The sequence below is a fragment of the Paroedura picta genome, chromosome 3, assembly GCF_049243985.1.
Source record: "Paroedura picta isolate Pp20150507F chromosome 3, Ppicta_v3.0, whole genome shotgun sequence".
In the NCBI taxonomy this organism is placed as follows: Eukaryota; Metazoa; Chordata; class Lepidosauria; order Squamata; family Gekkonidae; genus Paroedura; species Paroedura picta.
Genome location: NC_135371.1, coordinates 2,310,303 through 2,334,574, shown reverse-complemented (window position 1 = coordinate 2,334,574; position 24,272 = coordinate 2,310,303). Strand labels below are relative to the sequence as shown.

Below are 24,272 nucleotides of genomic sequence, written 5' to 3'. Positions count from 1 at the left end.
CTCCTGTGTGAGTTCTTAAATGTTTGTGAAGATGGCCACTCCGACTGAATCTCTTCCCACATTCTGAGCATTCAAAAGGTTTCTCCCCTGTGTGAGTTCTTTGATGCTGTAGAAGATGGTGACTCCAACTGAATTTTTTTCCACACACTGAGCATTCAAAAGGTTTCTCTCCTGTGTGGGTTCTCTGATGACGCTGAAGACTGCCAGCCCCACTGAATGTTTTTCCACACTGTGAGCATTCAAAAGGTTTTTCCCCTGTGTGGATTCGTTGATGTTGTTTAAGAGTACCAAGCTGACTGAATTTCGCTCCACATTCTGAGCATTCAAATGGCTTCTCCCCCGTGTGGGTTCTTTGATGACGGCGAAGACTGCTAGCCCCACTGAATCTCTTCCCACACTCTGAGCACTCAAAAGGTTTTTCTCCTGTGTGGATTCGTTGATGTTGTTTAAGAGTACCAAGCTGAGTAAATTTTGTTCCACATTCTGAGCATTCAAAAGGTTTCTCCCCTGTGTGGATTCTCTGATGTAGTAGAAGATCGCCACTCTGACTGAATCTCTTTCCGCACTCTGAGCATGCAAAGGGCTTCTCTCCTGTGTGGGTTCTTTGATGACGTTGAAGACTGCCAGCCCCACTAAAACTCTTCCCACACTCTGAGCACCCGAAAGGATTCTCCCCAGTGTGCATTCTTCGATGTTGCTGAAGAGTACCAAGCTGACTGAATTTTTTTCCACATTCTGAGCACTCAAAAGGTTTCTCCCCTGTATGAGTTCTTTGATGCAGCAGAAGATCACCACTCTGACTGAATCTCTTTCCACATTCTAAGCATTCAAAAGGCTTCTCCTTTGTGTGGGTTCTAAGATGCCGTCGAAAATTGCTACTGTCACATAATCGCTTTCCACACTCTGGGCATTCAAAAGGTTTCTCCCCTGTGTGAATTCTTAAATGCAGGAGGAGATTGCCACTCAAACGAAATCTCTTTCCACATTCTGAGCACTCAAAAGGTTTCTCTCCTGTGTGATTTCTTTGATGTTGTTGAAGACTTCCAGCTCCACTGAATTTCTTTCCACACTCTGAGCATTCAAAAAGTTTGTCCCCTGTGTGGGTTCTTTGGTGCACAAGGAGTTGTGATCTGTATTTAAAGTATTTTCCACACTGAAAGCATTTGCATGCCTTCACTATATTTCTGGAGAAACATGGATTTTCCTGTTTTCCATCAGAGAACGTCATTCCACTCTCTGAACAGATAAATGGCTTCTCTCCCAAATGAATGCTTTGGTGGTTAATAAGGTCTGATGTCTGCAAGAAAGGCTCACCAAGATTTGAGCAGCTACGTTTCTCTTTTCCATGTGTTGGTTGATGTTTAAGGAGCCCTGCTCTGCAAAGTAAGCTCTTCCCACATTCCAAGCATTTATGGGTCTTCTTTCCACTGTGTATTCGCAAATGGATATTATACTGGGTTTGATCTGAGAAGTTCATCCCACACCCCAAGCATTTGTACGTTTCTTCCATCATATTAATTATTTCTTGGAAATCCCCCCCTTGGCAAGGAATGGGTTGATCCCTCTTCTAGACTGTCTTGGCTTCCCCCCTTCTGCCTCTTGGGTCTGCTTTGACTCCTGATGCTTCCTCTCAATTGTTCATTCTTGACTTCTTCTGGCGATAGAGGATGCACTTCCTCATCTTCCTCGTTCCTCTGATCCTCCCCTATTGGGAGAGAGAGAGAGACAGAGACAGAGAGAGACAGATATCCAGTTAGTATCCTCAAAAGGAGATTTGATTTGCACCTGAAACTCCCATCTGTACTCTACTCGAGGGATTCCCAGCCGGGCTGGTCAGCCCACTGGAGTGACGTGAGCTTCCCTGGGGTGATGCATCCTGTCTCAGAAGATCAGTGACCCCTGACATCACAGGAGCCATCAGCACTCGTGTTCTGTGACCCGTAATCTCCTTAAACAAACCCCCCCATGAGGGCGAGGAGCCACACACCAAGCAGTTGCAGTATCTTTGTATAACTGTTGAAATGGCCAATGTTTGGATTTGCCAGTGGTTTGCATATGTCAGTGGTTCTCAACCTGGGGGATGAACGACCCTTTCACAGGGGTCGCAGCAGGGTCAGCAGCTTGGCCACTGAGCCATCTCAGTGACAACAGAAGAAAATTCATGACCCGCTTTTGCCTTGATCGGCCTGACAGTTCTCAAGTAGTCTCTGTTACTCGATTCTCCCTTGGTTAACTTAAGAAGCTCACGCCCTGCTTTTCTTTTGAGTGCTGGTCTGTATCTTGAGCCTGGTAGACACAGGATTACAATCCTGGGAGTTATGTGTTTTCACTTGGCTAGCAGAAGGACACTTTTGCTAGCGACAGGGCTGAACGTGCATGTGTGGTTTGGTTAACAGACCTCTTTTGGAGGGCCCCTCAGCCCCTCCTTGGCTCCAGGCCAGGACACCCTCTGGCTCAGGTGACAGCTACGACACTGGCTTCACTTGCCCCTGGGACAGCCTGGTGACTTGAATCCCTCTCCCAGAACAGGCTGCAGGTCATTTTCACTGCCACCCCAGCTCCTGCAGACCCCCAGCAGGGGATAGGCAGAGCGGGATAAATTTGTGTTTAATATTTTGTTTTATGCCTCAGACAAATGGCAAGGATTTATACCTTTAGCACCTATGGAAGATGCTTACCTAGGGAGGCCACACTCCCATAGTTCTCCAGCATTTCCCTGTAGAGAGCTCTTTGGTCCTGATCCAGGAGGGCCCACTCTGCCTCGGAGAAAGACACGGCCACCTCCTCAAAGGAAAAGGGACCCTGTAAGAAAGAGGAGAATTCCCCCTCAGAGATCACGCCAGGCAGAGAAGGCACACTGAAAGTGGTGGGGGCAGCCAGACAGCGCACAGGATGCAGAGCTTGGCCTGGACAAAGGGACACCTTAGCGGTCACTGTAGGAGCAAAAGCCCCTCTGTGAAAGGGGAGGGGAAACCAGGTGGCCCCCCACTCATTTGCTATACAGGGACTGGAGGTGTAGCTGCTAGTTCCACACTATGATTATTATTGTTACAGTTATAACATATTCCTCTGTTTTATGTAAACCGCCCTGAGCCTTATGGGAGGGTTTTATAGGTAGGAAAGGGAAAAGGGAAGGAAGAGACTGAAGCCCACCTGTCCAGTGCCTGTGACGGAGACAAGGAAGGAAGAACAATTCTTAGCCTAGGCACACTTGTTCATTCATTCATCTGAATCTCTCTTCCTGCACCCTCTTTCCCAGGCCTCTGAAACTTTGCCCCAGGCACTTCCAACAAAATCTGCAATGATTCCTATTAAATTTTGGGAGGGGCAGAAGAGAAGCCCCAGGTACTCTGAAAACCAAGACTTGACTTTGGCATATAGGAATACTCCAGGGTTATATTAATGGGCTTCCAGACCATCTGCTGATGCTCTGACATCACACCCAGTCCACATGCCACCCCAAGACATCACAGGGGGGCCAGGCTACAGGACGGCATCCATAGTCCACTCCCCTCTTTTTGACTGGGGCCCATCAGATGCTCCTGGAAAGCCTTCAATTGGGGCACAGAAGAAAAACGTCGCTCCCAGGGGTATGCTGCCCCTATTTTAGTCAACGTGAATGAGAGTGACGTTGCCTTCCAGGAATCTGTCTATTCTAAGGTGACCAGATTTTAACATTGGGAAAGCGGGACACCATTGATGGGTGTGTGTGTGTGTCTTGATTAAAATTTGGTCTACATGGAGCAACAAAAATTTTCATAAAACGCATCGAACGCAAAAATAGTATCGTAATATATACATTTTTACATTTCAACCTAAGTACAATTTGCCAGGTGCCTCCAGATGTCCCTCCAAAAGTGGGGCAATCTGGTCACCCTAGTCCAGGGATCCTCAACCTGTGGTCCTCCAGAGGTTCACGGACTGCAATTCCCATGAGCCCCTGCCAGCAAATGCTGGCAGGGGCTCATGGGAATTGTAGTCCATGAACCTCTGGAGGACCACAGGTTGAGGATCCCTGCCCTAGTCTATTCCCCTTTCAACCCCCACCAGTTCAAAAATTGCATAATAGGCTCCTACTTGCAAGAGAGTAGAGGAAGGCAGAAAAGCATTGGGGGGGGGTTGGGGTGGCTGAGGAAGGATCGGGCCCCTCCGACCCCCCGCCCAATTCTGCCCCCCCTCCAAAGGACAAAGCCACGAGGAGCACGAGGGAGGCCTTTTGTCTGCACGGAGCAGACATCTCAAAGCCATTCGCTGCATTTGAGAGCAGCATCCCGCTCCCTCCCTCCCGGGACGGAAAAGCTCATTTTGCATCCCCCCGACTTACTCGCGAGGAAACCTCCCCGGGGTCCTCCGACTGCAGCCAGACGCTCCCCCCCCCCGTCTCTATGGGCCTCCCACAGCGGAGCCTCCTTCCCCCCCACTCACCTTGCTCGGCCTCTCTAGGAAGCCGCTCGCTGGGCTTAACTCTTTCGGGGCTGCAGGCGAAGGAGGGGGGAGAGACGCTCCCTCTCCCTCTCCCTGCGGGTGTGAGTCCCTCCTGTGGCAGAGGGTTGCCACCTCTTGCTCGGGAGATCCCTGGAGATTTGGTTGGGAGGCTTTTTTGGGGGGGGGAGATATTCAAAGGGCTGTTTTCGAAGGTCAAATGCAGGGCCCCCCTGGCCTCACTGGACAGCCTTCCGGGCAATTTGGAGGCAGGGTGCATTGCCTTACTCACTGGGTGCCTCCCGCCCAGTCCTGGGCGGGGACCTGGGGGCCAGCCCAGGCTCAGTGGAGGAGCCTCTGCAGAAGGGCCCAGGCTCAGTTCTCCTCGTGAAAAGGATGGGCCAGGAGCCTGGGGCCCTGGAGAGTCTGCTGCCAGTCAGAGGGGTCAATACTGGCCTCGGTGGTCCCAGGGTCGTCTGACTCAGTATAAGGCAGCCTCATACGTTTAGATGAGTACCAGCATCCCCCCCCTCCCAAAGTGCTCTCTTGAGGCCCCCGGGGGAGGGGGGCCGACCGGTCTCTAAGATGCTCTTGAACGCCAACCTTCCTGATCTTAAAAAGCTTCCAACAAAGATGGATTTTTGGAGCATCCACATGACATTCTCAAACTGTGCACCTTCTGTGCTCCCCCTCCCCAGTTTGGCTGCAGTGTTTCCCAAATTTGATTTGAACCGTCTGAGGACACTCCTTTGCTCTTACGGGGGCAAGGAAATGCTCCCTTTTGCAGGTCCAGCCCACACCGGGGCCATTTTCCTGCCTCATCCCCACCCTCAGCCGCCATTCTCCCACCCCCACCCCCTATGGCATTTAAAGAACATCACTCGTAGAAATATTGCTCTGAACTGACGTTAGCAATTGACTATCAGTGGTATCAACATGGTTTCCAGGATTTACAATTGTGCACTTGACTCGACCGTATGTCAAACCTGAAGCTGCTGCATCTCACAGAAGAGCCCTGCAGTGCACTGGGTTGCTGCTTTCATTGAGCTCTCTCTCCACCACGACCCCAAGATCTCTTCCCCTCTCAGTCTCAGCAACTTCAGACCTCTTTGCCCTAGACAGGGAGTGGAGATCTTTTTTGTCCCAGTGCATCACCTTATACTTACCAGCACTGAAATTCACTTGCCACTCACCCAGTTTGTGGAGATCCCATTGGAGCTCTTGGTTTTCACCAGTCTGAATAATTTTGTGTTCTTTAAAAACTTATTGGGCTCATCACAGTCCTGATAGTGCTGTTCTGACGGAGCAGTCCTGTCAGGGCTCCCTCAGCCTCCCCTACCTCACAGGGTGTCTGTTGTGGGGAGATGAAAGGGAGGCTATTGAAAATCACTCTGAGACTCTTCTGGGCAGTAAAAAGCGGGGTATAAAAACCAATAATAATAACAATAACAACAACAATAATAATAAAGGCTCTACTGTTATTACCTTTTCTAATAGGGGAATTCAAATAAATAAATGACAGCACCTTTATGGCTTGACAAGACGTGAAACTGCTTCAAAAGTAAAAACATTCCAGACATTAAACTGTTTTTAGTATAACAATATTTATCCTAACCTCAGAACTTCACAATTAAACATGGAACTAAATCACAATGGCGCTGAACGTAGCAAACAGAAACGGAATCTTCAGAGTCCTTCCAAAGGGGCACTCAGAAGAACGCCCAGCGGCACAGGGAAAGAGAACATCCCAGCGTGAACTTAGCAGACGTGGACGGCTGCCGCTTCTCATCTGAAACATTCAGCACCGTTCTAACATTATCTTTGATTTGCCTTTTAGGTAAGAAACCACATGGATCTTCGTGAATGAAGTCCTGTAAGATTTATTCCCGACCTTTGAGCTAAAGTAGTTGTAAACAACTTATAGTCATTGTTCAAGAATGATATCAGTCCATAATTTCTTGTCAAACTAGTGTTGTGAACCTCTTTTTGATACTGTTATATTGGCCTCTTTCCATGTCTCAGGCATCTTTCCCCTCTGAAGACTCGAATTCATGGCACTCTGTAATGGTTGTACAAGATCATTCTCAAAACACTTGTACTACAAACCCAGTAAATCATCTGGCCCCAGTACCTAGCCTACATTATTTTTCTTTATGGGTTCTAGCATCCCATAAGTTATTGGGCCGTTCATAATTCATCTTTGTACTTCTGTGATATCAGGTAAATTTCGTTTTCTAAGATTATCTTGTGTTTTTTACTAATGGCACAGCCTGACCTTTATAGTATGATATTTATTTTAAAGACATTTGAAGGGCACTATTCTCCATTAAAGAGCCTATTGTGGTGCAGAGTGGTAAGGCAGCAGAAATGCTGTCCGAAGCTGTCTGCCCATGAAGCTGGGAGTTCGATCCCAGCAGCCGGCTCAAGGTTGCCTGAGCCTTTCATCCTTCCGAGGTCGGTAAAATGAGTCCCCATCTTGCTTGCTGGGGGGCAAACGGTAATGACTGGGGAAGGCACTGGCAAACCACCCCGTATTGAGTCTGCCATGAAAACGCTGGAGGGCGTCACCCCAAGGGTCAGACATGACTCGGTGCTTGCACAGGGGATACCTTTACCTTTACCTTTATTCTCCATTAAATTTCAAAGGAAATATGACTCTTGCAATATAATTGAAAAGGAAAATACTTTAACTCTCCTTTCATTTTATTATCAAATCAAATAAATAATAAAGGGTGAAAGTGGAATCCTCACCATTAGCAAGGCATTATCTTTCTTGCTCTTTCTGTTGCTAGAAATCTTCCCTTGTCATCGTGGTGAATGACATTCTTAAAGATGAAAGTAGGATCTTGGTTGCATTTTTCATTCACTATGAGGTCTGAGCAAGTTGTAAATCCATCCTCCCAGCAGTTCAAACTCCGGCATACTACCAGTAACATTTCTGAGTAACATTTCTGAGAGCCAGCTTGGTGTAGTGGTTAGGAGTGTGGATTTCTTATCTGGCGAGCTGGGTTTGATTCTGCGCTCCTCCACATGCAGCCAGCTGGGAGACCTTGGGCTCACCACAGCACTGATAAAGCTGTTCTGACTTAGCAGTAATCTCAGGGCTCCCTCAGCCTCACCCACCCCACAGGGTGTCTGTTGTGGGGAGAGGAAGGCGATTGTAAGCCACTTTGAGACTCCTTCAGGGAGAGAAAAGCAGCATATAAGAACCAACTTCTTCTTCTTACTCCAGAGGAGCCAACCAAATGGAAGATATGTGGGAAATCTTTAATCCAGTGGGACACAACAGATGCGATTACTCCAGCCTGGGTATTTTTTATTCCCTGTGGTGCCCTCCCTAAAAGGGAAAAAAAGGTAGCGTAGCAAGTTTTCCAACAGAAGTCCCCAGGCACCTGATGCTTTTGAAGGCTGCAACTCTGTATTTCTTCCCATGTTTGAAGCGTTCAAAAAGTTTCTCATTTGCGTGGGCTCTTAGGTGCCTTTGGAAAGTCACTATCTTGACTGAATTTCTTTCCACATTCAGCACATTCAGGTTTCTCGTCTATGTGGGTTCTTAGATAATGTTGCAGTTGGTCACTCTTATTTAATCTCTTCCTACACTCTGAAGATTCAGAAGTTTTCTCACCTCTGGGTTTCTTGATGATGCCGACGGAATCTCTTCCTACACTGATTGCTCAAAACATTTCTCTCATGTGGGCTCTTTGATGTTGTTGAAGATTGTGAAGCTGGCTGTATTTCCTTCCACACTCTGAGCATTCGAAAGGTTTCTCCTTTGTGTGGGTTCTTAGATGCCGTTGAAAATTGCTTCTGTCACGTACTTGCTTTCCGCATTCTGAGCACTCAAAAGGCTTCTCATCTCTGTGGCTTCCTTGATGACGTTGGAGATTGCCACTCTGACTGAATCTCTTTCCACACTCTGAGCATTCAAATGGTTTCTCCTTTGTATGGGTTCTAAGATGTCGCTGAAAATTGCTGCTTTTACAGAATCGCTTCCCACACTCTGAGCATTCAAAAGGTTTTTCCCCTGTGTGGATTCTTTCATGCACCAGGAGACTGCCACTTAGACAAAATCTCTTTCCACACTCTGAGCACTCAAAAGGTTTCTCCCCTGTGTGAGTTCTTACATGCAGTAGAAGATTGCTACTCTGACTGAATTTCTTCCCACAATCCGAGCATTCAAAAGGTTTCTCCCCTGTGTGGGTTCTTATGTGCTTTTGAAAGTCACAACTCTGATTGTATTTCTTTTCAGACTCTAAGCATTCAAAAGGTTTCTCATTTGTGTGGCTTTTTAGGTGCCTTTGCAAGTCAAAATTCCGACTGAATTTCTTTTGGCATTCAGAGCATTCAAAAGGTTTTTCATTTGTGTGGGTTCTTAGATGCCGTTGAAAATTGCTACTGACACAGAATCGCTTTCCACACTCTGAACATTCAAAAGGTTTCTCCCCCGTATGGGTCCTTTGATGCAGTAGAAGATGGCCACTCTGACTGAATCTCTTTCCACACTCTGAGCATTCAAATGGCTTCTCCTTTGTGTGAGTTCTCAGATGCCTTTGAAAACTGCTACTGTCACAGAATTGCTTTCCACACTCTGGGCATTTGAAAGGTTTGTCCCCCGTGTGGATTCTTTGATGCTGCTGAAGATGGCCACTCTGACTGAATCTCTTTCCACACTCTGAGCATTCAAAAGGTTTCTCCCCTGTGTGGGTCCTTTGATGCAGGAGGAGATCACCGCTCTGACTGAATCTCTTTCTGCACTCTGAACACTCAAAAGGTTTCTCCTTTGTGTGGATTCTTATATGCCGTTGAAAACTGCTACTGTCACAGAACCGTTTCCCACATTCTACACATTCAAAAGGTTTCTCCCCTGTGTGTGTTCTCTGATGCCGTTGAAGACTGCCATTTGAACTGAATCTCTTTCTGCATTCTGAGCATTCAAAAGGTTTCTCCCTCGTGTGGATTCTTTGATGATGCTGAAGTCTGTCATCCCCACAGAATCTCTTCCCACACTCTGAACATTCAAGATGTTTCTCCCCTGTGTGGGTTCTCTGGTGTAGAAGGAGCTGTGATCTGTATTTGAAGAATCTTCCACACTGAAAACATTTACAGGCCTTCACTAAACTCTTTCGTGGGAATTGTGCATCTCCCTGTCTTCCACCCCAGGATATCATTCCTCTCTCTGAGCAGATAAATGGCCTCTCTCCTGAATGGTGTTTAACAAGGTCTGATTTCTGTGGGAAACTCTCACCACAGTCTGAGCGGCTATCATGTTCCTCTCCTGTGTGTGTTTCTTGATGGTTAAGGAGCTCTGCTTTGGCAAATAAGCTCTTTCCACACTCCAGGCATTGATGGGTCTTCTTTCCACTGTGAATTCGCAAATGGACGTTATATTGGGTTTGATCTGAGAAGTTCATTCCACACTCCAAGCACTTGTAGGTTTCTTCTACCAAGTGAAAACCTTCAGGGAAATCCCCCCCTTGGGAAGGAATGGGTTGATTCCTCTTCTGGACTGTGTGGCTTCCTCCCTCCCTCCTGGGTCTGCCTTGACTCCTGATGCTTCCTCTCCGGACTTCCTTCTTGATTTCCTCTGGTGAGAGATGATGCAGTTGCTCGTCCTCCTCATTCCTCTGGTCTCCTTCTGTTGGAATAAAAAGAGAGGGACCCCCGTTAGCACCCACACGCGGAGGTCTGATTTGCACTTGGAATTCCATCCACACTAAAAGTGATTCAGGGGTTAGTTCCTGCTGTACAGTGAGATGTACAAGAATATACACGTCAAAATTGACTTCCCGCCTGCCTGTGTGGTCCATCTCTGAACTTTCCTTCTGCCTCTTCCTTCTTGGCTTTTCCCCAAGAGAACCTTTGTAATTCTCCAAGTTTCTCCTCTACATCCACCGCTGAAATCAAGAAAGCTAGGCCAGCCTTCCTCACGGCACTGATAAAACTGTTCTGACCGGGCAGTGATATCAGGGCTCTCTCAGCCTCACCCACATCACAGGGTGTCTGTTGTGGGGAGAGGAATGGGAAGGCGACTGTAAGCCACTTTGAGCCTCCTTCGGGTAGGGAAAAGCGGCATATAAGAACCAACTCTTCTTCTTCTTCTTCTTCCTCAACTTTTTGGCTGTTGAGAAACCCCAGGTGGGTGTGTACACAGCTATGTTCCCCAACCATATTCTGCATGATCGTGCCCTTCCAAGTCTATGGAGAGCCCTGTACCTTGCCTTTTTGACCATCCTGCAGCTAGATGCTGGCTGGATCAAGAAGGGTGGGTAAAGGGCTCTCCACAGCCTCAGAGAGATCTCTCAAAGGGATCAGCTGTTTGGTGTGCTCCAAAGCATTTAAATGGACATCTGGGTTCTCCTCTGTGTCTCAGAGCCCAATTTTGTTGTACATGAACTTCCCAAACCCGACATCCCTGTTCTGCTACTTGGATTCGGGTGATTCTGATACACCTGAATTATTTTGGGCGAAACCTAAACGGATTTATTTTGGGGGGTGCACACCCCTAAGTTTGTACTTCATATGTGCATTTAATTTCTTCCTGCAGTGTTTTCAACCTTTGACCATGGAGGCACATTTCAGAAACACATTTCAGAGTTTGCAGCACACGGGAAATGATGACATTTGGCCACACCTCCCTGCCAGAGAGAGAGAGAGAGAGAGAGAGAGAGAAAGAGAGAGAAAGAAAGAAAGAAAGAAAGAAAGAAAGAAAGAAATTTTTATTCATGCCTCATTCCAGTGGATGTTATTTGCTCCTCTGGCACCCATGAAGGATCCTTACCCAGAGAGCCCACAATCCCATAGTTCTCCTGCATGACTTCCCTGTAGAGAGCTCTCTGGCCCAGATCCAGGAGGGCCCACTCAGCCTCGGTGAAAGAGACGGCCACCTCCTCAAAGGAAACGGGACACTGAAAGGAAAAGCAGATTCCCTCCTCAGAGATCACTCCAGGCAGAGGAGGCACCCAGGGGAAGAGAAGGGGCAGTCGGGGAAAGTGCAGGATGTAGTGCTTGGCCTGGACAAAGGGAGTGGCATTCAGAGCCTCTCTCCCTCAGACACCTTTGCAGCCGGAGCAGGAGCAAAAGCCCCCCTGAGGAGGTGGGGAGAACCAGGCTGTCCCCCACTTCCACCTTACCTGGACTGCAGGTGCAGGCGCTGTTCCCCCTCCTTTGCAAAATGGATGGCTCCATACCATTTCTTCACTGCCTGAGAGGGAAACCGAGAAGAAAGCAAGATTATTAGCCCAGACTTTTGAGTTTGTTTGCTTGTTTGAATCCTGCTTGGTGCCCCTCCTTCCCAGGGCTCTGAAGCCTTCCCACAGGCACACTCAACAAAATTTGTAAGGATTTTTGGTACATTTTGGGAGAGGCGGAAGAGAAGCACCAGGGACCCATGAGTCTTTGGGGCTTCTAATTGCTGCTGACCCTATAAGATTTCTGTGGGAACGTGCTCTGCGAACTGTGGAGTTACAAAGCATGACACCATCCCTGCTGGATCAGACCCAAGGCCCAGGCGCTCCATTCTCCCACCCGCTGGGCCCCCCGCCCCCCCCCCCCACAGGCCCTTCAAGTCCAGGCTGGGAGGAGAAGTGGGGAGAGAAATGACATCACAAGACACAGATCTGTCTCATCCTTCCAGAAACCAAGGGGAGACTTCACCGTATATAAAACTCCAGAGTACTATCGGTGGGTTTCCAGAATGTCTGCTGGTGCTCTGACTTCACATCCAATCCATGTGCCAACATCACAGTGATCCTGGAGAAGCTTTCAGTGGGGCCACAGAAGACAAATAGTGGCCACTAGCAATGTGTTTTCAGAGGTATGCTCTCTTGCTCCAGGCCTCCTACCCAACAGCTCCTCTGCGTGCCCCAAGCCCATCTGGCCACCAAGCGGCCTTACCATGTGAGAGGGCGTCTTGGCCACACTTCTGCCCTTCCTCCAACAGGGATTCTTCCTCGGAGAACTTTGCTTCCGTCTTCACTGCTGGGCCCCACATCTGAAAGGGAAGAAAGGGAGACGGGTAAGAGAAGGGAAGGAACAGGCCAAGGAGACAGAGTCTGCCCCACTCCCAGACTCCTCATCGCTGCACTGACCGGCAGAGCTGGTTCAACCACAGGGCAAGAATCAGGATAGGGTTTTCTTCCCAACCTTGCAAATTATCTACATGCAGGAATGCAGCAAAATGCAAAATTGTGCAAAATGGGACTGTGGGAGTCCTCATGGGGGCATCTTGGAGGACCCACATTCAGCCAGTGCTGAAGCAGCTGCATAGGTTGCTGGTGGTGTTCCAGATCAAGTTCAAGGTTTAAGGCCATTCGCAGTCTGGGCCCGGCATATCTCTGTCTCCTTATGCCCCCACAGAGCACTCGGGGGCATAAGGGGTAGTAATAAGTTGGTGATTCCTGACCCACGGGATGTAGGCCTGGCCTCAACCAGGGCTGGGGCTTTTTCAGTCCTGGCCCCCACCTGGCAGAATGAGCTCTAGGAAGAGCTGAAGGCCCTGTCGGAGCTGGCAGAGTTCCACAGGGCCTGCAAGATGGATTCCTTCCGCCAGGCATTCGGTGGAGGGCAGGACCAGGAAGATCTCGGGGTCCCTCCCTAAGGAAGATAACCAGACATGTATATGTCTCCAACCATCTTCCTCAAGGCATGGGATCTGACAGGAGGGGGTTTGTAGGGGTGGGTATCATCCTTGGGGGATTACTGAATTATTCTAATCTTATAAGGAATGTTTGAATGTATTATATTGTTTTAATGTTGTAAACTGCAACAAGCTGGCTAGTTTGGGACTGGATGTAAAGAAATCAAATAAATAAATAAATATCTGACCAGAAAGCCTTAGGATATGGTTGTTGCTTGAACTGAAAGAATGAATCCCCCTCACCTGCTCTGCCTGCCTCTTCTCCTCCGCCTGGCTCAGGAGGAAGCCTTCGGCCAGGGCCACTGCCTGGGAGCTGCTCTCCGGCCCGCATCCTCTCACCCAGCCCTGCATCTCCTGGGGCAGGAGGGCCAGGAACTGCTCCAGGATCACCCGGTCCAGGATCTGCTGCTTGGTGTGCCTCTCCGGCTCCAGCCAGCGGTTGCAGAGTCCGTGGAGCCGGCTGCAAACCTCTCGGGGCCCGTCAGCCTCCTGGTAGTGGAACTGCCGGAAGCATCGGCTGTGTACTTCTGCAGTCCTGGTATCCCGAGACAGGATCTCTGGCACGGCTCCTTCCCAGATTTCAACACCACTCCCTTCTTGGGTGGGATGGGGCCCTTTCCTTGATCTCTTGCCAGTTTCAGGTCCTTCTGGGTCCTCCAGCTCTTCCATCTCCTTCCCCTTCCCTTCGGTTGCCTCCAACTTTGGAGAGAAAAACATATCAAAATTTCAGAAAGAAACCAAAAGTGAACAGAGCTATACCACCATACCTGGCCAAGAGATACCTAAAGATCGCCATTAGGTTTAATGTCACTGTGCTATGTATTATGTACCAAGAATTGTTAGGTATGCCTGGAAAATGAAGCATTTCATTTGGCTCTTTGGAGACTGGCATGAGCAGGTGCAGAATACCTGAGCATCGTATTCCTACGGAGGGCAGCCAAGCCCCAAACGACCCCGCAGGGATCCGCGGCCTCCAGTGGCCATGGGGGGTGGGGGGCCCAGGAGGAGCCATGCCAAGGGGTCCGGCTCTCGGTCTGCAGGGGGGAGGCATCATCTTGCCCATCCTGCGGACTCTCCCCTCCCGGCTCCCGCCAAAAGCCCTCCGCAGCCGCCTGGCTGGAAAGCGGGATCTCCCTCCGCGAAGACTTACTTGCGAGGAAACCTCCCCGGGATCCTCCTCTGTTTGGACCTCCGAGGGCAGAGCGGCCTTCTTTCTGCCCCCCCCCTTTGCTCGGCCTCTCTAGGAAGCGGCTCGCTGGGCTTAACCCCTTCGGGGCTGCAGGTGGAGGAGGAGGCGGGGGCGAAAGGCTCTTCCCGCCCGGGGAGCTCCACCCCAGGACTCCTCGCGAGTCACGCCACAGTGCAGGACCCCCCCCCCTCCCCGGCCTGTTCGGGTCCCTCCGCCAATGCCCCCCCCGCCCGCCCCCCCCCAGCTCCTTCAGGGCCGAAAAGTTTTTATTTCAATCGAGGCAACTGTAAAAAATGTGCAAAGTTGTCTGACAGTCTGCCCGTCGCGGGCCCTGCAGGATCCTTCCCCCACCCGGCCGGGGGTCGCCCTCTGGCTCTTTAGCAACAGAGCTCTCTTTTCAGCACTTCTTTCCACAGCCGGGGAAGGGCCTGCCATTAATCACTAACCTTAACATTTTTATCCCCCCCCCCCCCCCGCCGCTCTGTTTTAGTGAACGGGACCGAACCCAAAGGACTGATTTGTTATTCTAGCAAGGCATGACCTGAACTCCACCATCCTGCTGCCCGCATGTTGGATGCCTAGGATAAGGGCTGGCATGGCACAGGAAATGATGTCATGCTGGGAACTTCTGGGCAACACTCTGGAAAGTGGGTTAAAACTGTATGGTAGAAGCCAGGTTTACCATAGAGTTGTTGGCCAAAAACAAGAGCATTTCCCAGAAGTCCATGGCAAGATGGCTTCACTTACTGTGCAATGCTGCCAACATGGCCTGGGCCCTCATCTTTCTACTGTTAAGTTTCCCTCACCAGTTGCCAACAGGGACTCAGCAGCCATATTCCCCAATATATTTCTTAACCCATTTCTTACCATTTTTCTCTACCAGGAGTCTCAAAGGCAGCCTTCCCTTCCTCTCCCCACAGCAGACCCCCTGTGAAGCTGGTGAGGCTGAGAGAGCCCTCATGTTACTGCTCTGTAAGAACAGCACTATCAGGACTGTGACAAGCCCAAGGGCACCCAGCTGCCTGCCTGTAGAGGAGCAGGGAATTAAGCCCGGCTCACCAGATTAGAAACCACTGTTCTTTACCACACCACCAAGTTGGTACTGTGGTTAAGAGCAGCAGGACTCTAAGCTGCATAGCCTGGTTGGATTCCCCACTCCTCCTCCACATGCAGCCAGCTAGGTGACCTTGGGTCACAGTTCTCTTAGAGCAGTGGTTCTCAATCTTCCTAATGCCACGACTTTTAATACAGTTCTTCATGCTGTGGTGACCTCCTAACCATAAAATTATGCATGTGTTCGTTCACAGCAATTAAACCAAAACTGATCAATGGCGTTCATGGACCAACCCCTTGTTCATGATTGTATATAAATTGTTTTTTTCCCGGGGGTTTTCAGATCAGTTCTGCCTCTTGTCCCGCCATGCTGATCTCGCTCTTTTTTGCTGCTCCAGACAGACGAACGGTCTATCTCGATCTACCCCGCAAGGCTGTTGTGTGGATGAAATGGAAGAGGAGTGATGCCGGCCACTTTGGGACCCCCTTGGAGAGAAGGGCAGGGTATGAACCGAGTAACAAAAACCAATGATTTGGAAGAACAAAAATTGAGCCATGGGGCACCTTTAAGACCAACAAAGATTTATTAAAGGCGTGAGCTTTCATGTACAGGCACCCACCCTCAGACGAAATCGATTTGGAGACATCGGTAAAGGGATGTGGGCCACTTTGGGTCCCCCTTAGAGAGAAGGGTGGGGGGAGAAGCCAAGAAAAACCTTGATTTCGGGGAGGCAACAGTGGGGCCCCCCCCCCGCCAACCTTCTCGACCTGCCACAACCCCTGTGAAAGGGTCGTTGGACCCCCAAAGGGGCTCTGGCCCCCAGGTTGAGACCCACTGCTCTTAAGGCTTGATGCAGGGGGAGAGGGCGCATTCTGTGCAGTTTGGCTGCGGGTGATGTCGGCTGTGCAGCCTCCGGATCGAATGCTTTTGCATGGACTTGGCAAGAAGGCTCAGGGGCAGGAGCCCATCTGCTTGCTGGATTCCCTGTGGATCTCATATCAGAAGCAGCATGTCAAAGACATCAGTCCATAATTTCTTGCCAAACTAGTGTTGTGTCCCTCTTTTCGATACTGTTATATTGGCCTCTTTCCATGCCTCAGGCATCTTTCCCCTCTGAAGACTCGAATTCATGGCACTCTGTAATGGTTGTACAAGATCATTCTCAAAACACTTGTAATACAAACCCAGTAAATCACCCTTACCTACATTATTTTTCTTTATGGGATCTAGCATTCCATAAGTTATTGGGCCGTTCATAATTCATCTTTGTACTTCTGTGATCTCGGGTAAATTTCATTTTCTAAGATTATCTTGTGTTTTTTACTTATGGCACAGCCTGACCTTTATAGTTGTCGTTATCCATTCAGTCGTTTCTGACCCTCGGCGATTCCATAGGAAAGTCTCGGCCATGCGTCCCTGTCTCTGACTGCTTCTTTCAGTTGGTCCATGGTCATCCCCGCATTGGTTTTGATCGTGTCAAGCCAGCGGATCCTTTGGCGACCACGTTTCCTTTTGCCGCTGACCATGCTGAGCATTAATGATTTTTCTCGCGAGTTTGATCGCAAGATGTGTCCAAAGCAGGTGAGCTTTAGCCATAATCTCTTCCCTTCTAATGACATACTTGGTTTGCTCCTCTCTAAAACTGTCTTGTTGGTAACTTTGCCTGTCCATAGTATTTGCAGCATTAGTCTCCAGCACCATAATTGGAAAGCATCTATTTTCCTGTCTTCCTTCTTCAGGGTCCAGCTTTTGTATCCATAGGTTGTTATGGGGAAGACAACAGCTTTGACTAGCTGGCACTCTGAGCATTCAAACGGTTTCTCCTTTGTATGGGTTCTAAGATGCCCTAGAAAATTGCTACTTTTACAGAATTACTACCAACACTCTGAACATTCAAAAGGTTTCTCCGCTGTGTGGATTCTTTCATGCACCAGGAGACTGCCACTCTGACTAAATCTCTTTCCACACTCTGAGCACTCAAAAGGTTTCTCCCCTGTGTGAGTTCTTATATGCAGTAGAAGATTGCTACTCTGACTGAATTTCTTTCCACACTGGGAGCATTCAAAAGGTTTCTCCCCTTTGTGGGTCCTTCGATGCAGTAGGAGATGGCCAGTCTGGCTGAATCTCTTGCTACACTCTGAGAATTCAAGTGGCTTCTCCTATGTGTGAGTTCTCAGATGCCGATGAAAACTGCTACTGTGACAGAATTGCTTTCCACATTCTGAGCATTCAAAAGGTTTCTCCCCTGTGTGGATTCTTTGATGCTCCTGAAGATGGCCACGCTGATTGAATCTCTTTCTGCATTCTGAGCATTCAAAAGGTTTCTCCCCAGTGTGGATTCTTATAAGCTTTTGAAAGTCACAACCCTGATTGTATCTCTTTTCAGACTCTAAGCGTTCAAAAAGTTTCTTATTCGTGTGTCTTCTTAGATGTCTTTGCAAGTTAACATTCCGACTGAATTTCTTTTGGCACTCTGAGCATTCAAAAGGTTTTTCATTTGTGTGGATTCTTAGATGCTGGTGAAAACTGCTACTGTGACAGAATTGCTTTCCACACTCTGAGCATTCAAATGGTTTCTCCCCCGTGTGGATTCTTTGATGCTCCTGAAGATGGCCACGCTGATTGAATCTCTTTCTGCATTCTGAGCATTCAAAAGGTTTTTCCCCAGTGTGGATTCTTATATGCTTTTGAAAGTCACAACTCTGATTGTATTTCTTTTCAGACTCTAAGTGTTCAAAAGGTTTCTCACTGGTGTGGATTCTTAGGTGCCTTTGTAAGTCAAAATTCTGTCTGAATTTCTTTTGGCACTCTGAGCATTCAAAAGGTTTTTCATTTGTGTGGGTTCTTAGATGCCGTTGAACACTGCTACTGTGACAGAATTGCTTTCCACACTCTGAGCATTCAAATGGTTTCTCCCCAGTTTGGATTCTTATATGCTTTTGAAAGTCACAATTCTGATTGTATTTCTTTTCAGACTCTAAGCGATCAAAAGTTTTCTCATTTGTGTGGCTTCTTAGGTGTCTTTGCAAGTCAAAATTCCGACTGAATTTCTTTTGGCATTCAGAGCATTCAAAAGGTTTTTCATTTGTGTGGGTTCTTAGATGCCGTTGAACACTGCTACTGTGACAGAATTGCTTTCCACACTCTGAGCATTCAAAAACTTTCTCCCCTGAGTGGATCCTTTGATGCAGTAGGAGATGGCCTCTCCAACTGAACCTCTTGCCACACTCTGAGCATTCGAACGACTTCTCCTTTGTGTGAGTTCTCCGATGCCATTGAAAACTGCTACTGTGACAGAATTGCTTTCCACACTCTGAGCATTCGAAAGGTTTCTCCCCCGTGTGGATTTTTTGATGCTCCTTAAGATGGCCACTCTGAGTGAATCTCTTTCCGCATTCTGAGCATTCAAAAGGTTTGTCTCCCGTGTGGATTTTTAGATGCTCCTGAAGATGGCTACTCTGACTGAATCTCTTTCCGCATTCTGAGCATTCAAAAGGTTTCTCCCCCGTGTGGATTTTTTTATGCTCCTGAAGATGGCCACTCTGACTGAATTTCTTTCTGCACTCTAAACACTCAAACGGCTTCTCTTTTTTGTGGATTCTTAGATGCCGTTGAAGATTGCCATTTGAACTGAATCTCTTTCTGCATTCTGAGCATTCAAAAGGTTTCTCCCCTGTGTGGATTCTTTGATGCTGTTGAAGTCTTCCATCCCCACCGAATCTCTTTCCACATTCTGAACATTCAAGATGTTTCTCCCCTGTGTGGGTTCTCTGGTGTACAAGGAGCTGTGATCTGTATTTGAAGAATCTTCCACACTGAAAACATTTACAGGCCTTCACTAAACTCTTCCGTGGGAATTGTGCATCTCCCTGTCTTCCACCCCAGGATGTCATTCCTCTCTCTGAGCAGATAAATGGCCTCTCTCCTGAATGGTGTTTAACAAGGTCTGATTTCTCACCACAGTCTGAGCGGCTATCATGTTCCTCTCCTGTGTTTGTTTCTTGATGGTTAAGGAGCTCTGCTTTGCCAAAGAAGCTCTTTCCACACTCCAGGCATTGATGGGTCTTCTGTCCACTGTGAATTCGCAAATGGATGTTATATTGGGTTTGATCTGAGAAGTTCATTCCACACTCCAAGCACTTGTAGGTTTCTTCTACCAAGTGAAAACTTTCAGGGAAATCCCCTACTTGGCCAGGAATGGGTTGATCCCTCTTCTGTACAGCATCGCTTCCTCCCTCCCTCCTGGGTCTGCCTTGACTCCTGATGCTTCCTCTCCGGACTTCATTCTTGATTTCCTCTGGTGATAGATGATGCAGTTGCTCATCCTCCTCATTCCTCTGGTCTCCTTCTGTTGGAATAAAGAGAGGGACCCCCGTTAGCACCCACAGAAGGAGGTCTCATTTGCACTTGGAATTCCATCCACACTAAAAGTGATTCAGGGGTTAGTTCCTGCTGTACTGTGAGATGTACAAGAATATACACATCAGAATTGACTTCCCGCCGCCTGTGTGGTCCATCTCTGAACTTTCCTTCTGCCTCTTCCTTCTTGGCTTTTCCCCAAGAGAACCTTTGTAATTCTCCAAGTGCCTCCTCTACATCCACCGCTGAAATCAAGAAAGCTAGGCCAGCCTTCCTCAACTTTTTGGCTGTTGAGAAACCCCTCACTGGGGGTGAACATTCTGACCAGCCTGCCAATCAGCTGCTCAGTTTCAATGGCCATTAGCCATTTAATCCTTCCCTTTCACTTCTCCCGCATTTCATGAGGAGGGGAGCGAAAGAGTCTGCAGGCACCGGCTTTTCAGGGGAGGGGGCAGTCCCCCCCCCAGTCCAAGGAAGGAAGCCTCTCCCAGGATCAGCTGTGGGGGGAGCGGTTTGAATGCCCCCCCGCCCCACCCGGAAATTGCTGTTCTGCTACTCGGATTTGGGTGATTCAGGTACACCTGATTCAAGTACACCTGAATCATTTCAGGCTAAACCTAAACTGCTGAATTTTTGCGGGTGCACACCCCTAGTTTGTATTTCCTACGTGCATTTATTTTCTTCCTGCAGTGTAGCCTTTTTCAGCCTTTGACCATGGAGGCACACCTGAACCACATTTCAGACTTCGAGGCACACCGGAAGTGATGACAGCTGGCCACACCTCCCTGCCACGCCCCCTAGAAGTGACACGTCTCCAGTTGTGACCTCACCCATCACAAGTGATCTGCACTGCTGGGGATGCCGGCAGGTGGGCGGGCGGGCGGGCGGGAGGGAGGGAGGGAGGGAAGGAAGGAAGACATTTTGATTCATGCCTCATTCCAATGGAAGTTATTTGCTCCTCTGACACCCATGAAAGAACCTTACCTAGAGTGGCCACGCTCCCATAGTTCTCCAGCATGACTTCCCTGTAGAGAGCTCTTTGCCCCAGATCCAGGAGGGCCCACTCGGCCTCGGTGAAAGAGACGGCCACCTCCTCGAAGGAAAAGGGACCCTGGAAGGAAAAGGAGATTCCCTCCTCAGAGATCACTCCAGGCAGAGGAGGCACCCAGGGGAAGAGAAGGGGCAGTCGGGGAGGGTGCAGGATGTAGTGCTTGGTCTGGACAAAGGGAGTGGCATTCAGAGCCTCTCTCTCTTGGACACCTTTGCAGCCAGTGCAGGAGCAAAAGCCCCTTGAGGAGGTGGGGAGAACCAGGCGTTCCCCCACTCATCTCCCTTACCTGGACTGCAGGTGCAGGCGCTGTTCCCCCTCCTTTGCAAAACGGATGGCTCCATACCATTTCTTCACTGCCTGAGAGGGAGACAAAGAAGAAAGGAAGGTTGTCAGCCTAAACTCCTTCGTTCGTCTGCTTGCTTGAATCCTGCTTTGAGCACAATCCTGTGGCAAGACTTAACAGCCCTGGGAAGTATTTGTAAGGATTTTAGTACATTTTGGGAGAGGCGGGAGAAAAGCATCAGGTATCCATGAGGCTTGGGAGCTTCTAATTGCTGCTGACCTGTTGGGATTTCTATGAGAATGTGCTCTGTGAACTTTGGAGTTACAAAACTTGACACCATCCCTGCTGGGCCAGACTAAAGGCCCCAGCATGCCGTTCTCCCACCAGCTGCCCCCCCCCGACCCCCCACTGGGCCCTCTGTCCCCCCTCAGAGGGAGAAATGGCGTCATAAGACAAATATCTGCCACATCCTTCCAGAAACCAAGAGGTGACCTCACCGTATATAAAAGTCATATTGGTGTGTTTCCAAAGCGTCTGCTGATGCTCTGACATGTCTAGTCCACGTGACACCTCCAAACATCACAGGGGGGGGCAGGCTGCAGGATGGACTCCGTAGTCCATGCTCCTCTTTCTGACAGTGGCCCATAAGGTGCTCCTGGAGAAGCTTTCAGTGGGGCCACAGAAGACAAATAGTGGCCACTAGCAATGTGTTTCAGAGGTATGCTACCCCAGAACATGGAGGTTCCATTCATTTTTTTCTGAGCTGCTTTGAGTACCACTAACAGTGAGCTGACAAAGAAATCTTTTAGGAAACGTGACGAAGAATGGAATTGCCTTCCAGGAATCTGTCCAATCCCCTTTCAAGGGAGCCACCATCACTGCATGTAGTGGCTCTCCATCCGGGAACTTGACTCTGGGTTGTGGGCAGCAGGACTTCTTTTTGCTCTTGCTCCAGGCCGACTAGCCAACAGCTCCTCTGCGTGCCCCAAGCCCATCTGGCCACCAAGCGGCCTTACCATGTGAGAGGGCGTCTTGGCCACACTTCTGCCCTTCCTCCAACAGGGATTCTTCCTCGGAGAACTTTGCTTCCGTCTTCACTGCTGGGCCCCACATCTGAAAGGGAAGAAAGGGAGACGGGTAAGAGAAGGGAAGGAACAGGCCAAGGAGACAGAGTCTGCCCCACTCCCAGACTCCTCATTGCATATCTGTGGGACTGTCCATTGCATGTTCTCTGCAGAGCAAAATGCTCTGCAGGTACTAATAAGCTGGTGATTCCTGGCCCAAGGGAAGTAGGCCAGGCCTCAACCAGGGCCGGGGCCTTTTCAGTCCTGGCCCCCACCTGGCTGAATGGGCTCCAGGAAGGGCTGAAGGCCCTGTCGGAGCTGGCAGAGTTCCACAGAGCCTGCAAGATGGATTCCTTCCGCCAGGCATTCAGTGGAGGGCAGGACAAGGAAGAACTCGGGGTCCCTCCCTAAGGAAGATAACCAGACATGTACATGTCTCCACCGTCTTCCTCAAGGCACTGGGTCCGGCAGGAAGGGGCTTGTGAGGCTGGGTATAGTTCTTGGGGGATTACTGGATTATTCTAATTTTATAAGGAATGTTTGATTGTATTTTATTGTTTTAACATTGTGAGCCGGCAGCCTGGGAGTGGATGTAAAGAAATCAAATAAATAAACAAATAAGTATCTCACAGGAGAGCCTTGCTCTGCCTGCCTCTTCTCCTCCGCCTGGCTCAGGAGGAAGCCTTCGGCCAGGGCCACCGCCTGGGAGCTGCTCTCCGGCCCACATCCTCTCACCCAGCCCTGCAACTCCTGGGGCAGGAGGGCCAGGAACTGCTCCAGGATCACCAGGTCCAGGATCTGCTGCTTGGTGTGCCTCTCTGGATTCAGCCAGCGTTTGCAGAGTCCATGGAGCTGGCTGCAAACCTCTCGGGGCCCGTCAGCCTCCTGGTAGTGGAACTGCCGGAAGCATCGGCTGTGTACTTCTGCAGTCCTGGTATCCCAAGACAGGATCTCTGGCACGGCTCCTTCCCAGATTTCAACACCACTCCCTTCTTGGGTGGGATGGGGCCCTTTCCTTGATCTCTTGCCAGTTTCAGGTCCTTCTGGGTCCTCCAGCTCTTCCATCTCCTTCCCCTTTCCTTGGGTTGCCCCCAGCTTTGGATAGATACCCTTCTTTCTATAAATATGAAAAGGGAGAGAAAAACATATCAAAAGGTCAGAAACCAAAAGTGAACAGAGCTACACCCCCATACCTGGCCAAGAGATACTTACAGATTGTCCCAATTAATCAGATGGTGAGTCCTCTTTGTTTACAGATTAGGTTTAATGTCATTGTGCTGTATTATGTACCAAGGTTTTTTAGGTATGCCTGTTTGGTCCTTCAGGAAAAGGTAAAGGTATCCCCTGTGCAAGCACCGGGTCATGTCTGACCCTTGGGGTGACGCCCTCCAGCGTTTTCATGGCAGACTCAATACGGGGTGGTTTGCCAGTGCCTTCCCCAGTCATGACCGTTTACCCCCCAGCAGCAAGCTGGGTACTCATTTTACTGACCTCGGAAGGATGGAAGGCTGAGTCAACCTTGAGCCGGCTGCTGGGATTGAACTCCCAGCCTCATGGGCAAAGCTTTCAGACACTCTTGTGGTGCAGAGTGGTAAGGCAGCTAAGAGGCTCTAGGATGCAACTTAAAGGAGTACAAAAATGACATAAGAGGACCGATCAGCTAGGCAGATTATGTACCTGGCCCAGGCGAGTCAAATCTTGTCAGATCCTGGAAGGGTAAAAAAGTTGAGAAACGCTGCCTTGAACTGAGCCCGGCTCCTGATGGGCACCCAGGGGAGGGAATTTCAGTAGGGGGGCAGTTTCAGTATGTTCACGCTCAGCCACTGATGCACAGAAGTCAAGCAGCGATTCAGGACTTCTGGGGCGTCCCTTGGAGACTGGCATGAGCAGGTGCAGAATACCTGAGCATCCTATTCCTACGGAGGGCAGCCAAGCCCCAAACGACCCCGCAGGGATCCGCGGCCTCCAGTGGCCATGGGGGGTGGGGGGCCCAGGAGGAGCCATGCCAAGGGGTCCGGCTCTCGGGCTGCAGGGGGGAGGCATCATCTTGCCCATCCTGCGGACTCTCCCCTCCCGGCTCCCGCCAAAAGCCCTCCGCAGCCGCCTGGCTGGAAAGCGGGATCTCCCTCCGCGAAGACTTACTTGCGAGGAAACCTCCCCGGGATCCTCCTCTGTTTGGACCTCCGAGGGCAGAGCGGCCTTCTTTCTGCCCCCC

General features: G+C 49.5%; 3 protein-coding genes across 5 annotated transcripts in view; 1 reads left to right on the top strand and 2 right to left on the bottom strand.

The window, feature by feature from the left end:
* The window catches only part of LOC143834131 (uncharacterized), a 24,968-nt gene extending 8,251 nt beyond the window's left edge, over positions 1-16,717 (bottom strand). The window contains 7 exon segments of the mRNA XM_077330738.1: positions 1-1,052; positions 8,149-10,057; positions 11,201-11,327; positions 11,553-11,623; positions 12,316-12,412; positions 13,301-13,756; positions 16,642-16,717. Of these exon segments, the coding sequence (XP_077186853.1) occupies positions 1-1,052; positions 8,149-10,057; positions 11,201-11,327; positions 11,553-11,623; positions 12,316-12,412; positions 13,301-13,756; positions 16,642-16,710 (3,781 nt within the window). The 5' untranslated portion in view covers positions 16,711-16,717.
* The window catches only part of LOC143833891 (uncharacterized), a 234,189-nt gene that overhangs the window by 107,334 nt on the left and 102,583 nt on the right, over positions 1-24,272 (top strand). The gene's annotated exons all lie outside the window — the stretch shown is intronic.
* LOC143833893 (uncharacterized) lies at positions 15,865-24,272 on the bottom strand. The gene is given in 7 exon segments (XM_077330162.1): positions 15,865-17,206; positions 17,208-19,648; positions 20,644-20,770; positions 20,997-21,067; positions 22,010-22,106; positions 22,688-23,174; positions 24,200-24,272. Coding segments are annotated over 6 exon segments (3,231 nt in total). The 5' UTR covers positions 23,123-23,174; positions 24,200-24,272; the 3' UTR covers positions 15,865-17,146.